The sequence below is a fragment of the Euprymna scolopes genome, chromosome 27 (genome assembly GCF_053919585.1).
Source record: "Euprymna scolopes isolate OS-2025 chromosome 27, ASM5391958v1, whole genome shotgun sequence".
NCBI lineage: Eukaryota > Metazoa > Mollusca > Cephalopoda > Sepiida > Sepiolidae > Euprymna > Euprymna scolopes.
In genome coordinates this window covers 65239222-65255629 of record NC_136508.1, presented here as the reverse complement: position 1 = coordinate 65255629, position 16408 = coordinate 65239222, and the positions used below count along the sequence as shown (strand labels likewise).

General features: G+C 37.6%; 1 protein-coding gene across 1 annotated transcript in view; it reads left to right on the top strand.

Annotated features, from left to right (window-relative positions):
- Positions 1–16408, top strand: part of LOC145248880 (protein sel-1 homolog 3-like) — a 209500-nt gene that overhangs the window by 23263 nt on the left and 169829 nt on the right. The window contains exon 3 of the mRNA XM_080110638.1: positions 15709–16090. Within this exon, the coding sequence (XP_079966764.1) occupies positions 15709–16090 (382 nt within the window). The remainder of the gene's footprint in view (positions 1–15708; positions 16091–16408) is intronic.

Genomic DNA, 16408 nt, shown 5'->3' with positions numbered 1-16408 from the left:
TTTATGTTGGACTTGAAGACAGTCAGATTGTAGTCAGCTGGAAATCAGGCAATCAGAAGAGAGTTCGCGAAGGGATTAGCAGCAGCAACAGCAGCAGTAGCTGAAAAACTGCATATGCAAATTAGGAAGTGTGCGTGAGTTGGCGTGGCATGCAAAAGAAGAAAAAAAAGGACACAATGTGCTCGAGAGAGAAGCAAAGTACAATGCCAAAGAAAATGGGCGCGTAAAGTCGAGGATGAGAATGGGCTGGCTGTGGCTGGCATGGGGTCGAGAATCAATACACTTTTTTAAGTGGTGTCAAAACGGGAGGGAAATGGTAATAACACTTTTGTTAAAAACGAAAAAATGCCGACCCGGATTTTTATTTATTTCTTTTGTTTGTTTGTAAGGACAACGTTCCATATCATTATGTCAAGAACAACAAGCAGCCGATTTCAATTTCAACCGATTGAAAGTCTGTTGCTTTTTTTTTTCGCTAAAAATATTTGTGAAAAGTAAGTAATTTTTTTTTTCAGGCTAATTGTTTGAGAATTTAATAAAATAATTTTTTTTTTATATATTTACTTTTCATTGCCATTTTTTTTTAGGTAAACATTTACTATTAAAGACATTTTTGTTTATGAATGTCGTTCCAGACAAGGCATGGAGCCACTTGATATAAAGAGCTAAAAAAAAATAGTACTTCAAGGTCAAAAACTCATCGACGATAAACGTTAGACGGAATAGATTCTGACCTAGAAAACAGCAATTCTTTTCTCTTTGTCAGAAACACGACTCATGGGATGTGAGGATTAAAGGACAAAATAAGGGTAGCGAGAGTTACACAACTGCCGATTTTTTTTTTTTTTTTACATGGAGATCACCAGTTATCAAGGCCTGGAAGCCACTCGGGGATAAGAGTTATTTACGAGTAAAAATATCTTTTTTTTTAAAACTTTTTAAAGGCACATTTTTTATGTTTAACTTGTCATTCAAAAAAATGTTCCTCCATATCTGAAAAAAAAAACATTGTTCATTTTACATAAAAAAATAAATAAAAATAATAATAATAATAATAATAATAATAAACAGTTGAAGCAATTTGTCGTGCCTAAATGTATCATGCCTTAATTTGTCATGCATTAATAGCAAAACCGTTATTTTTTTTTTGTTGTTTTTATCGCACAGTTTTGCAGGCGGGAGATTATATGAGAATAATAACAAATTATCCTATGAATTTAAACAATTACTATTTGTTCATTTGCTCAGATTGCCGCGATAGAAGTGTAGTATCTGTTCTGATATAACTCATTATCTGTTCCGTTGTCGATCAGTGAGAAAGTCATTCTTCTAGACTGATGAATTTAATTTTTTTTTCGCAAATGATTTTGCGTTATTTTAACAGCCATTTACCATTTATTTATCGCTGGCAAAAACATTTGGACTCTGAGATTTAGGTGACAATAAGCATTCCCAATGTTCCAGTACATTCTGAACCTTTTCAGTAGAGTTCTGGTCAGTACTTTCCCTCCTTATTCTTTGTGTTCTTCATCACTTTTTAACTTTTTAGTACAATTTTGCGTGCTATCACCCGAGTCTACTACCACCACATAGTGTGTTTTTCTTTGGGATGGGGGGAGCAGCTAATATTTCTTGCAGTTTCACTTCTCGCAAGTTCAAGTGATTTTATTTCGATTTTTTGTTTTACTTCTTTTGCTAATTCAATGGTGCTACCAGATCAGGCTGTTTGAAGATATTGGCGTCCTGAGACGAAATGCACCTAACATTGATGCGTTTGTGTTTTTCTACTTCGTGTTGCAAAACTTAATCATGTTCCGCAAAACCAAAAACCAAAACAACAGCCCACCTTTTTCCTCCCTTTTCCTTCTTCCCACTTCTCCTTTTCTCTTTCTATCTCCCCCACTTCCTAACTTAAAATGTACCAAACATTAATACTGTAACCCTTTTCCCTCTCTCATTGCAAAACTCATTCATGTTCTGCAGGGCAGGGAATAAAAATGATAAAATCCACTATAAAACAACTAAACCAAACCAAACCAAACCAAACCAAACACTGAAACTAACGATTGAAGATACAAAGAGCTTGAAGAATAAAAACCTTCGACAAAATAACTGGATGCAACATGAATACTATTTCCAAAAGAACTGGATTCTGCAGTAAATAACCCCAAAAGGGTTGATATGCTGTAAAACAAACCAACCAAATCAAACCAAACCAATCAGGTGTATCTGTTGAACTCTGAAGTCTTAATCTGCATAAAATTTCGAGTGGAAGTCTTTATTTAATCTATGGGGATAGCATACTCTTTTTCTTTCAGTTGCAAGTCTGAGTAATTAGAAATTGTATACATAGCATCACCTGCACCAAAGATTGAACCTTCAACCGCCAGAAAAGTGTCACTTAGAACTGGATTTAATGTAGTATTTTATCCGTTACGTCATGGATCCTTTGTTAATTTCTTTATTATGCTTTAAAGCAGATTTCTTTATTTGCATACAAAACTGGGACACTGACCAATTTGGGGCATCTGTTATATGAAGGGAAGTTGTTCATGTGTGTGTGTGTATGTCCCGATAAAAAGGGGGAGGGGAGAAAGTGAGACGGATAGAGAACAGCAATAGAAATAGAAATTTTAACAGAAATATGTTACACTTTTGACCCAGGTAACGCCGGGTAACCTTGCTAGTCTGTTATATGCGGCTTGTTAATGTTCATTGCTTATGCTTTGTAGTCACTAGTTCTTCACATGGGCCATCATCAGAGACTACTCACTGACAGCAATCGGTGGTGTTCCTTGGAGTCTGGATGACAACAAGTTTCTCCTTTTTTTCAAGATTTTCAAATACACCTATATTGGCTAAATACGGAGCCGTGTGCAGAATGACGTCACTGCAAGAAAAAAGACTATAAAAAAAGAGAGAGAATGAGATGTTCGAAAGGAGAGAACTCAGAGAGAAGGAGGTCGATCACATTTTATTCAGAAAAGTACCCGGAAATAAATGTCGTTATAAAAAAAAGTAGTCGGGTTATTTGTTGTCTTATGTTCCTTGCAACATACTCTGCTACAACGTGTTGGCTCCCAGGTATCTACATATTTACGCATGTGTAAATATGTATAAAAGTACAGATAGGCTTTTGCAAATGAATTTGCCTTATCGCAACAGCCGCTTACCATTGGCTTCTCGCTGGCAGTGATCACTGACTTTCGCTGGAATTTGCATGGCAACAAGCCTCCTAAGGGTCCCAATCCTCTTTGTACTTATCCATTGGGGGGTCTGGTTAGAGCAGTCCCTTCTCGGCCTTTCCATCCACCTTGACTCTTCACAACTGTTCAGTGCAGCGCCAGACAACGCCGACATACTTTCTTTTGGAGAGGAGCATAGTTAATTTGAAATTCTGCTTTCAGTTTTCTTGGTTCCATTTAAGATCCTTTTCTATATTTCTATTGCAGTTTCCATATCTGCGGTTCGCATTTTAGCTCATCTGGATTAGTTTCCACACTCAAGGGATTTTTTTTTTTAAAGATTTCATCCATTTTCAGCATTACTGTCTGTTATTTGTGATTTGAGAAAATCTTTGTAATCGGTTTTCGGCCAGAAATTTGGCTGTTAAGAGGTCAAAGTTCAACGATTTGACCTTTGAGAACTCTACCAAACTCCTCCAACAATTTTGGGTCTAAACACTTGAAATTTTAGATATCGGTTCCTTGGACATGGATCTAACTTAATAACTTGATTTGAGCCCAAAACAATAAATTTTAAGGGGTCATAATAGGAGTCAAAGTTAAAAAAATTGACCGTTTTTTTTTAATTTATTTATTTTTTTTTTTTGCTCAACATACATCTCCAAACACCCGGGCAACGCCGGGCTGAAATGCTAGTACACAAATAAAAAGTTATTTATTTTATTTAGAAAGTGAAATATTGATTCTCCTATAAATAGGACACCGGATACATGTGATATACTTAGACAAACCAAGAGACAATACATTCAAGATAAAATTTACACATTATGCTAAGGAGCGAACCAGTTCACACAAAGAGTTAAATTGCACATTTGGTAATAAGTTAGTGGCTTACTCTTGCAATACTCATTTTTACATCGCACTTAATTATTCCGCTTAGCAATTACGTTCAGCACACATGGTCCCAATATCATATATATACTGGTAGGGAGACCCGACGTCGTCTGGGAATGAACGAGGATCAACAAAAATTTCCATCTGTCCATACTTTTATTGTCATCGAAATCGGTAAAATCTCCCAATTTTGTTAAATCTATTAATTACTTGCTCTAGTTAGGAACCCCCCGCAGTGCATCGGGAGGAAGGTTCGCATGCCTCCCCGAAGTCACTTAGACCACAATACATTGCAGTGTACATTGCACTGTAGAGAATCTACTGTTGATTTTATAAAATTATCTATAAATAATGGCTTGATTTAAAGTTTAAAATGCAAAAGCCAAGTATCATGGTTCAATTGTGCTCTAAACAGAAACATTCACTTCGAACGCGCTTCTGTTTTCTCTAAGAACGAACTGTTGATTTTATGATTTTTATGTTTACATAATCACTTAAATTAAATTTAAACGTACAAAAGACAATTTATCATGGCTCAATAGTGCTCTTAAAAACTTCAATTTCAAACGCACCCCTTTCTTATAAAAGAATATACAGTCGATTTTTAAAAGCTGGGTCTTTCTGCTTGTGCGGTGATAAAACTTCTCAAATGCACTTGTGATGTTAGGTTGTATAAAAGTGTTAACTTTGGTCAAAATCGGACTTCCTTCTTTAATCGGATTTTTTTCGATTATCAGTTTTCTATACTTATCAGACAATTCTGATACAAAACCTACGTAAGAACACTCCTAGACACATCAAGTACCTCCGTGTGAAAATAAAAAAAAACGTCCCAGCCGTTTTCGATTCCATGGGGAACGAACTCACACACACAATAGTATAATAGTAGAATAGAGATAAAATAACATACATACATACATACATGCATGCATATATACATTTAAACAGAAAGGTGAAATTTATATTATAGGCTATGCAGTAAACAGTACTATTATATGTTATCTTATAAAGAAAGAAATTATTTGGTGTCCTATATATATATATATATATATATATATATATATATATATATATATATATATATATATATATATATATACACGACAGTTGGACCTAACGGGTCAAGTAGGTCTGTCATGCTTAATTTAAAACTTGCGTTTTCATTAATCCATCATGCTCAAGTTTTATGCGACATTTTTAGATACACCTACAAATTTTCGATCAGCCATTGTTTTGTCCGTCAGTCTGTCACGTTTCTAATAATATTTACATTACTAAATACAAAAATTGTATTCTAGATACGTCCAAACGTTTCCATAAAAGACACCGCCAGTCAGTCGATCCGTCACGATTAAGTTTATAACTGGCATTTTTTAGATGTGTCGATGCATCTGTGTATGTGAGCACGCCCATCAGTCCGTGCATTGCTAAACCTAGATTCCGGCTCTTTCCATCGTGGAATGGTTTTTACATGAGACAGCCTTCGGGAGTACTTTTTTTTTTTTTTTTTTTTTTTTAGCTTTTTGCAATCAAACCGGCGTTAATCGTAAAAATGAAAAAAAAAAAAAAAATAGCACTGTCCTATCCGTGAATGTTTTATGAGGGCTTTTTTCGCAATGCAATCAAGACGAATCAGCCCTAGGAGTGAAAATGAAAGAAGAGGTTTGCGATGTCTTTTTTTTTTTTTTACACAGTGGTCACCACTTATCAAGGCCCGGAAGCCACTCAGGGATAAGGGTTATTGCAAATACATTACGTTAGTGTGGAGATTTGATGAATTGTTTACTTAAGGGGGCGGTTCATTAGGAATTTGTTAATGCCTACGACTACTTTCTAGTGACTTTAGTCATAATACAGAAAAACCATTACTAACTGTAATGGCGAAACTTAGTTCGTGACATTCAACGATAAGTGCAGCAGAAATTGGTCCATTTTGGTGTCCTTTAATTGTCAGGCTGAAACATTAATTCTGAACAGTCCTAAGACGTCCACTCTCTTAGGCGTTAGTTAAGCTACATTGAGTTTGGTCAATACCAGATGGGTAACCAATTTGGAATTCCAGGTACTGTGTGGAGGAGGATGGCGACACCTCCCTGCAAGAATTGCAAAAATCTAACGTTGTCTTCTCCTCTACTCGGGATATACATGCGACTGGGGACCGTTTATGAATTTCATACTCCTATGGAACTTCCTCCTCCGGAGAAAGTTGGTTAGTGCCGTTCCCCCTCAACTAGTGAAGGAAAAATACAAAAGGCTGAATTATTTTTTCTTTATGGATATCGTTGCGATTACTGTTTTCACTTCATTTCTGGTTGCCCCTCCTTATGTTATTATTTTCGCAGCATTTCAATCGATGTAATCTTTGACCTTCTAGTCCAGTCAAAATTTGGTTGAACCTCAAACAAATTGCCAAGAAAGGTTTTTAACTTGCATATTAGGCATGAATAACTTCTCTTTCAGATAAAAATGTTTATCGCAATTAAAGTTGCCGAAAAATGTCATGTTTAAAATCCAACTTCAATCATTCAATAAATTAATCAATCAATCAATAAGGGTTTTACCACTCAATAAGGAACCCATCCTGGACTTTATCTCTATTCCGAGCTATCCGCTGCCATGTGGGACCCATGGGTTGTATCAGGTTGTTTCTCCATCTCGTTCTTGGTCTCCTCTTTGGCCTCTTCTATTCACAAGGTGTCCATTCCGTTGTCCTGATGGACCATCTGTTATCATGTTGTCTGACTACGTGCCCTGCCCATCTGTGTTTGGATGTTTTGATGGCAGTAATGATGTCAATAACTCTTGTTTTTGACGGATGTCTTTCTGTCTTCTAGAGTGACACCTAACATTATCTTCTGCATCTTCCTTTGTGCTACTGCCAAGATTTCATTTTGGCAAGTTGTCAAGGCCCATGTTCACTGCCACATCTGGGCTGGTGCATCTGCTACTAGTCTCTCACTCCTTGACAAGGTTCAAAAGAGAGTCGCAAACCTGATAGGCCCTGAACTGGCATCTAAGCTTCAGCCTCTGTCCCATCGACGAAATGTTGCATCCCTCTGCCTTTTCTACAAGTATTTTAGTGGTGAATGCTCTGACCAACTGCAATCACTTGTGCCCCCACTACGTGAGCACCCTCGACAAACCTGACAGGCTGCTAAATCCCACCCCCACACTGTAGAGATCCCTAGATGTAAAAGATCTTTTTACTCCAATAGTTTCTTCCCCAGAACCGCTAGACTCTGGAATTCCATTCCAGGTCCCTGCTTCCCCAACAGTACTGACGTGCAGAAGTTCAAGTGTAACGTGAACCGACATCTTGCTGGCCAAATCCCTACATAGTACCCCGGATAGTAGCCCCCTACACCAAAGTGGCAATTTGCCTTGTTTGGGGTGAAAAATGTAATAAAAAAATAAATAAATAAGAAAACTACCGTAGATCATCACAGGTAGATCTTCCCTTTGATTGACATATTTGCTTTTTGGCTTCTCGTGATATTCTCCACTTTCCCAAAAACTGCTCTTCATCTCAGGGAGAAGATCTTCATCTTTCTTCATTTTCTTTCCCAAGTAGATGTAGCTTTCGACTTCCTCAATAGTCTTTTCCATAAACAATGATTGGCGACTTGGCAGCGTGCTGGTTTAACATCAGTTTTGTCTTCCCAAGATGCATGTTGAGGCCAACCGGTTTGCTCTTAGAGTGGATGTCGTTTAAAATGGCATTTTAGTTCCTGAGGAGAGTATGCCATCAGTACAATATCATCAGCGAAGATGAGATGTGACAGGTGTTCGTTATTGATGCTGACTCCCCTAACCTTCCACTTAATCCGACTGATTATCGCATCCTAAAGACAGGATGCGAAGAGTTTTGGTGAGATGTTGTCACCTTGTCTTGCTCCCCCCTCTTCAGCTTCATCTTGTTGTTGTCACGATGGAGCTTTAAAATTCTTGACATTTCCTGACAAGTATACCCATTATTATGACTAGCCACTGCCATTGTTTTCTTGCTTTATTTTTTTTTTATTTCTTATACAAATATGAATATATAAGGTGCAAAAACAGGCTCAGTAGCATTTTTCAAAGAAAAAAAAAATTCACATTAATTTCATACATTTCATAAAAAGTAGGTACAAAATAAGTACAATTTACAATAAAGAAATGGTCAGTTGGTCGAATGCTGGAGCAAGACTCTTGCATAACAACCACAGAACAAGTTCATGAACGGACCAAAGAATATTTCTTGTCAAGAATCAGTCAAAGGTGACTTCTTCTTCTTCTTCTTCTTCTTCTTCTTCTTCTTCTTCTTCTTCATCATCATCATCATCAAGATCTAGCTGTGATGAGTTGGTGCAGTGGAGGCCTTTGCAATTACGACACAAGTTTGAACAATGAATGCCATGTTTCCTGCAACTGCAGTACACCATGAAGTACAGTTACACCTAATTATAACCCACAAATTTAAAGGAACAGGTAGCAAGTCAGTCTTGATTGGTTGTAATTTACCACCTGAAAGTTTCCATCCTCACTCGTCAGGTTTTAATTGGTTTCTACCTTTCCATTCCCGAATTTTGAAGTAAACTCAAAGTCTGTAAAATTTCGTAGCTGTTCTTGTTGATTTGGCCTCAGCGCAGTTTGGGCTTTTTTTTTTTTTCCTTAAGCGTCTCAGTCGGAGATGATTACTGTTTTTCCCCATATTATCATTGTACAGGTACACTAAAGCCTTCTCTCCAGCTTCAATAACCTCTTCTGCCCAGCTATCCTTGCCAAACACTTCTATCAGTTTGAGGAAGTTTCTATTGCTCATTACCTTTCGAAGGGATGCTGCTTTTCCAATTCCATGAACGCTGGATGTAGAGGCCCTGTCGGTGGGGCATTAGAATACGCCGACTGCCCCCCCCCCCCCTGCAGAGGGTAAAAGTCCCTCAATGGGGGTCCTGGATATGACCTTAAACTATATTCAGTGGTGAGGCCCCAGCTTGTGGGCTTTGGGGAGTGTGGAGCCACCCTTTAATTACCATTGCTCCCAGGTCCACTCTGACCCGGAGTGGTAGTACCTGTTAGGGTCCCAACTATGCGTTAAACAGAAACCGACGTGAAAACAACAAATATATTCTATTAAAAAGAATTTTCTTCAAAATCTTTGGATTCGGCATTAAATAACCCGAAAAAGGTTGATATGCCGTAAAACAAAAACAACCAACCAACCAACTGGATGTAGAATAACAACCCAGTAGGGCATGGATGAAAAGAATGCTGGAACAGACCACATCTCTCAAAGATTTCCTAATCTTTTTGATGTTCCAGACTTTGACACTTTTTGCATTAGCCTTTGGTTGTGGCGTAAAGATGTTGTAACCATCATCTCTATTGACATGATAACATAAAAGGACCAATAGGTCAGTGTCATCTGCTCTCAAAATGGTTTCTCCTGTCTGTGCTAGTTCTAGAACAGTCTTCATAGTCAATATATTAGCATCTTTACAACCTGCTTCCTCCAAACTCTTTCCCAACAAGTTGATGAACAATTGTTTGTTTGGTTTATTAGCAAGGAAAACATCCTTTTTTTTTTAATTTGAACACCATTAAAGGGGTCAGTGACAGATTAACACCAACAGAACCCCTTGCTTGGCGTCGGCGAGTCGCGTCTTTAATGGATGGACCACTTTTATACTCATCAAAGACAATGCATGGAAATGTTCTTGCTGTTGCTGAATTAAGGGTTCATTGGTAAATAACACACATAGTCTCTGGAGTAGAGGTTGTAGATCAGTCTCAACTGCTTCATCTTTGTTGAACGAAACTTTTGACTTAAGTATAATTCGTTGATTCTTTGCTTTGTCCACATTCACCGAATGCTGTAAATAGACAAATCTTCCGAACTACACTGTCAATTGTTTTATCTGTACACTTGAAACTTGATATATGAGGTATCAGGACCTGTGGAACAAATTAGATTTGGTTTTTAGTTGGAAAAAATAGTTGCTAAGGGATTAAAATTGAAAAATTGGAACTTGGCAGGCATAAGTTAATGCGTATCCTCTACACACGTACAAATATACATTTATGTGTTTCACTGTGTTAATTTCTAAAGTTTTGATATGCATGTGTTGTTAGGTCAGATGGTAGCAAATTCCGCTAAAGAGTTAAATGCTTTTGTTTCGATTCTAGTTGATAGCACCCAAGTCATATATTTTTTATAACTTTTGAAATCACTATTATATATTGGGTACAATATAATAATCAATAGAAAATTAGCTCCATAATAATAAATACAAAATCTGCATAAAATAAAACATTATAACATGGAGAAACGCAAGGAGCTTCCATGTATTCCTCACATCTCGGTCTTTTCTTGCTGAAGTAGTCTCTTGGTACTGGTCACTAGTGCCATAACGAATGCCTGCCAGTTCTAGCATTGTAAACTTGATTTCAGCACATGCTGGCAGCGATAGCGTCCAAACCAATCAATGATTTTCGTCCATTCCTGTGGCATGAATAAGAACTACAGACATCTTCATACTTCTCGTTAGCACTTCCTCAATAACCAGATCCGTTGACAAGCCAGTCCAGTAGCGATCACTTCGTCTAATCACATGGAATCCTTCAGAAATTTTCTGGTACACTTCAGGATTACTTTTTGATTGCTCAATTTAAAAATTCTAAGTGCAGACGGCAGCCTCTTTTGGAGGTTGGCATAACACCAAAATGAAAAATTCAAGGCTCTAAAACACAAGGCTTTTATAACAACTGCTCAAACGTGCACCACACCAACAACCATGGGTAACTAGCAGGATCAAACAAGAGCGGAAGTTTCACAATGTTCGATTGACTGAATATGTGATCTCTTAAACTGTAGAAGTCTTTAAAATCTATAGAAGACCGATAGTAGTGGGTAGAGCAGGTATTCCAAGAGGTATGTGCCATTTATGAAAGGCGTTTAACAGAACAAGTGCATGCCAATCCAAAAAGGTTTTATGCTTGTAGCTTGGTCTCTTTTGATAAAAAAATGTCGGATGATGACAATAATTACTTTCATCATCCAACATTTTTATCATTCAACTGACAATCTCATTAATCCTTTTTGGCTGCCCCACCCCCATTTGCTGCAAGTACAAGTAGGCCACCTTTGCATATAATAGAATATATATAACCTTTGCATATAATAGAATATATAGAACCTTTGCATATAATAGAATATATAGAACCTTTGCATATAATAGAATATATAGAACCTTTGCATATAATAGAATATATAGAACCTTTGTATATAATAGAATATATAGAACCTTTGCATATAATAGAATATATAGAACCTTTGCATATAATAGAATATATAGAACCTTTGCATATAATAGAATATATAGAACCTTTGCATATAATAGAATATATAGAACCTTTGCATATAATAGAATATATAGAACCTTTGCATATAATAGAATATATAGAATCTTTGCATATAGAATGTTTCCTGCTGCAGCAAATGTTGGCAACATTTTCCTTGCACCGTTAAGGTGCAATTCGCAGTTCTTTGATAAGCAATTGCAGGATCTTCACCACATCCACAATTTTGCTGTTCGCTGGTCAAACATCGCATCCTTCACTTGGCAATCCTAATCACAGACTGATGACGGAACATTATCCAATGTCTAAGTTCAATCAAAGAAACCTTTCAAAAGCTCCAGAGCTTCCTTCATTTTGAGGAAATGACTATTCTGCATCAGTGTTGGGTTGATCTTCCTCAGTGACATGTGAAACTGGCAAATCATAGGCTTTCGCTAAAAAAAATAGCATTCAGAGCAGCATCAACTAAAAAGTGAACACGAATGGCTCTTGCAATTGCTTTGCTACTTAACTGTGGCTGATTTCCCAGGATATATTTCGTTGTGCACTGACTGTATAAGACCTGACCATGCGGGTCTAGACGGATGTAAAATTAGTGAAACCTCCCAAAGTATGTCACCATTAGCAGTGGAACCGACAACTTCTTTGGCCTGGAGCTCTTTAACTTTGTCGCTGGTGGTTTATTGGTATGCGGTGAATCTAGGTACTTGATGTTGATCCTTTCAACCCGTATTATATCTTCTAAAAGGACCTGAATCCTTGGAACTGGTTTTGCTTTAACTTTCCCAGACATAAAAGATGCTATGATGACCATGTCGTGAAATGAGTTAAATCCATCAGCATCCCTCTTTACATTAGGTCCACATTATCAGCTACGAACTGCACAAATTCAGTTTCAGCAGGGGAGAAAATTTCAGCACTATAAACAAAAGCAGGACTTCTTTCAAATTTATGGACTTCCGAGTATGATGAAGAAAAGGATGCTTATTCGATCAAAATTGGTAATGCATTTCCACTGCTAAACCAAACTGCAAAGGCGCAAGGAGAACTCTGAATCTAACAGTCTGCATTATCACTTGACCTATTGATGCAAGTTTCAAATCATTGTCTTTGTCTGCAAATATCTTCCCGATTGCTACTTGGCCTTTTGGCCAAGATCAAAGTGTAGTATCTATTCTTCAGATGCTGCACTTCCATTTCTTGTTCTCTTTCGGTGGAGGAGCAGTCCTTTACGACTGAGACAATTTTTTTATTTTTGTACCTTTTCTCCATGTTAAAAAACGATCCTGGTGTCTAACTGTTTCCCGTGGGGAGACATTGTAAATAGGTGCAAATATCTTCCCGAGAAAGATCAACAATGTTTAGGAACATATTCAAGAATCACATCCTGTTCAAGATTATTCTTAGACGTGTAACATTCTTAACTTATCTGGATACTTTTAATATAATTTTTAATAAGCTTGGCCGCTGTCTTTATGATTTTAATGGCCTCTGATTCTGAATTGTCTGTTGAACAGCTCTGTTTATAGAATTCATCGAGAATACATTTTGCTGTACTTAAGAATGTAGCAACATAAGGTTTCCAATTAATTTCAGTCACAATCATTTTGTCTTTGAAATGTTCTACCAATCGAAATTTCATATATGAGAGACTGTATGGGTTAAAGCCAACGTCCTCGAAAATTTCCTCCCCTTTTTTTTTTTAACAAGTGAGTTACTCTTCGTCATTTTGCTGTCTTCTCTCTACCAAGTTTTGTTTCTTAGAAGAATCAGCAGAAAAGAATGCCTTAGGAATGTTTTTATTGGAATCCAAGTTTGCAAACCATGTTCTGTGATGACGTACTTCTTGCGAAACAACGTCAGCTGCTTAACTTATTCTACCTTTAACAGTGGATGGCCAGCCATCATTTTTCAGACTTTCTCGCAAACATTTAAAAGTCTGTTCTTAAACTCAATAGTTTCTACATGGGAAACATCAACATCTCTTTTAGTTCTATCAGATTTTTCTCCAGAACCACAAAAAAAGATAATGTTCCTTAAAGTTAAACACAAAGAAAGAGCAGATTGCACGGGATGGTATTTTATAATGGGTAGACCTGTTTTTACGGTCAATTTCTATGTATTTGTTGTTGATTCAACGCTCTTTGCATTTCTTGTGAAGACGTTGATTAATCCAAACTATAATCTTCTCTCTCGTTCAGAAGGTTAATGAAATCGATTCCCTTCTGGATGACGACGAATGTTTCTCCATTACTGGACAGTTCATTGTTGCAAATAGCACACTTGTCAGCATCCATAATTATCGGTACTTCACTTTGGCCAACCTGAAATTAGAATATCACAGTCTATTAAGCTCCTGCAGTAATACATCGAAAGAGACAAAAATAAGACATAAGAAGCTATAATTATATTTAACTTTATAAAAACTGCTGGTTTTATCCAATTTTACATTCGTTATTTTTGTTATTTTTGAAGATGAATTCACAGTTATTGAGTTAAGAGAGATGAGGCTAGAATCGGTAGCAATATTTAAAGATGGCGACCGCTAACCCCTTTCGGCAAGTTTAATTGTTGTAGACGTTTTTTTTTTTATCTGAAAGAGAGATTATTCATGCCCAATATTCAAGTTAAAAATCTTTTTTTAGCAATTTGTTTGAGGTTCAGCCAAAATATCAGCTAAATTGACTGGATTATTTTTATGCTGTATATTCTTGAAGTCCACGCCTGTGAAACTGTCTTCCGTTTTCCTGCTTTCCAGCTGACTTAAAAAAATTTTTTTATAACATTTTCACCCCAAACAAGGCACATTGCCACTTTGGTGTAGGGGGCTACTATCAGGAGCAACAACTACTGGGGTACTATGTAGGGATTTGGGCAGCAAGATGTCGGTTCACGTTGCACTTGAACTTCTGCATGTCAGTACAGTTGGGGAAGCAGGGACCTGGAATGGAATTCCAAAGTCTAGCGGTTCTGGGGAAGAAACTACTGGAGTAGAAAGATCTTTTGCATCTAGGATCTCTACAGTGTGGGGGTGGGATTTAGCAACCTGTCGAGTTTGTCGAGGGTGTTCACGTCGTGAGGGCACAAGTGATTGCAGTTCGTCAGAGCATTCACCATTAAAATACTTGTAGAACAGGCAGAGGGATGCAACGTTTCGTCGATGGGACAGAGGCTGAAGCTTAGATGCCAGTTCAGGGCCTATCAGGTTTGCGACTCTCTTTTGAACCTTGTCAAGGAGCGAGAGACTAGTAGCAGATGCACCAGCCCAAATATGACAGCAATACTCCATACATGGGCGAATCGTGGCCTTATAGAGGTACAGGATACTTTCGGGTGTTAGTAGTTGTCTAGCATGCACGGTAGAGAGAGCCCACCTTTCTTGCAGCGGCCCTGGCAATGCCTTCAATGTAATTGTTCCAACTCATGTTTCCTGTGAACGTTAGGCCAAGGAGTTTGAAAGATGTACTCTCAGATAAAGAGTCTTTGGCCATTGCTATAGGTGGTAGAGAAGGTTTCTTGTAATTATTGAATGAAACTAGTTTAGTCTTGGCAGCATTGAACGTGACCATCCATTTTTGTCCCCATTCCACTACAGATAGGAGGTCATCCTCTAGTGCCACTGCCATTTCTGTAGATATGTGTTCATTTGTTTTCCTGTCGTTCCTGTTATAGAGTGTAGCGTCATCAGCATATATACCCACCTCAGAGACAATTTTGTCGGGGAGGTCATTTATGAATATCAGGAACAGTAGAGGACTACAATCTGGTTGTCTTCAAGTCCAACGTAAACAAGTTCTTGATGAGTCGTTCCACTTAAGTTAACAAATTTACCGAATTTCCATTACTAACGATTTACTATATTGTCCAATTGCCTACTGTACACTCTTAACCCTTATCCTCGAATGGTCTTTGGGCCTTGATAAGTGGTGATGCCTATGTGAAAAAAAAAAAATTTCAGGAATCATTCTATTAAACTCTGGAATCATTCTGTCGAACTCGGAACTTTTTATTTAATTTAGCTTTTGTTCCATCAGCAATAATCGGGTATAATCTTAAGTAATTCGCGATTGTATTTTAAGTATTGCCCGCAAGGACCCGGGGCATAACGGATAAAGTACTTGGTAAAATTCAGCTGTAAGTTACACTCTTATAGAGGTTAAAGGTTCAATTTTCAGGGTGGACGATACTTAAAATACAATTGCGAATTCTTTAAGACTTCTACCCGATTATGAGACTCAGCAAATATGATGTAATCATTTTTTTTACGTTTTCTTTTTTTTTTTTAACTTAGGTTGACACTCTGTATTCCAGACAGAAAACGATATTTCGACACAACTGGACATGCATCCCAGATGCCAAGGTTACAACCGAAAACACCGTCGTCATCATACCGGACAAGTTTGTATATCGACCCGATATGTTTAATTATTATTCCTTGATGTTACGAAAGGTTCACGTTCGTGCCTGGCTCCAAAGCCTGCAATACTGGTCCCCAAATTTTGATGCAGAAACAGAATACGAAAAGGCACAGGCTCGAGTCTCTTATAGAATCGCCAGGACAGACCCGCCTTATTCACGACCCGCTAAGCCTGCAGATGGTTGCGGTGTTTGGTATTACGATTTGTTTGCGAATATATCCGCTAGACATATACCACAATGTCAAGCGGAGAAAGGTGAGTATTCTCATTTTTAGCTATGGACATCGCATCTTCATTACTGGCTATTCTCGTTGGTTGGTCCTGCTTGACTATGCTCTTAATTTGGTCTTTTTGTTGCATAGCGTACATATTGAGTACATTATGGGACATGTATAACGGAGTACATATAATACATGAATGACGATGGTGACATCTAGTGCTTGACGATTGTTTAGTCTTTTTTAACTCAGTCGAATAAACTTCTCATGAGCAAACGACATAAGGAAACGTTGGCTGAGTTTCTTCAAGCTTGTAGTGGAGAGAATAAACTTTAGAAGAGAGACACTAGCAAAC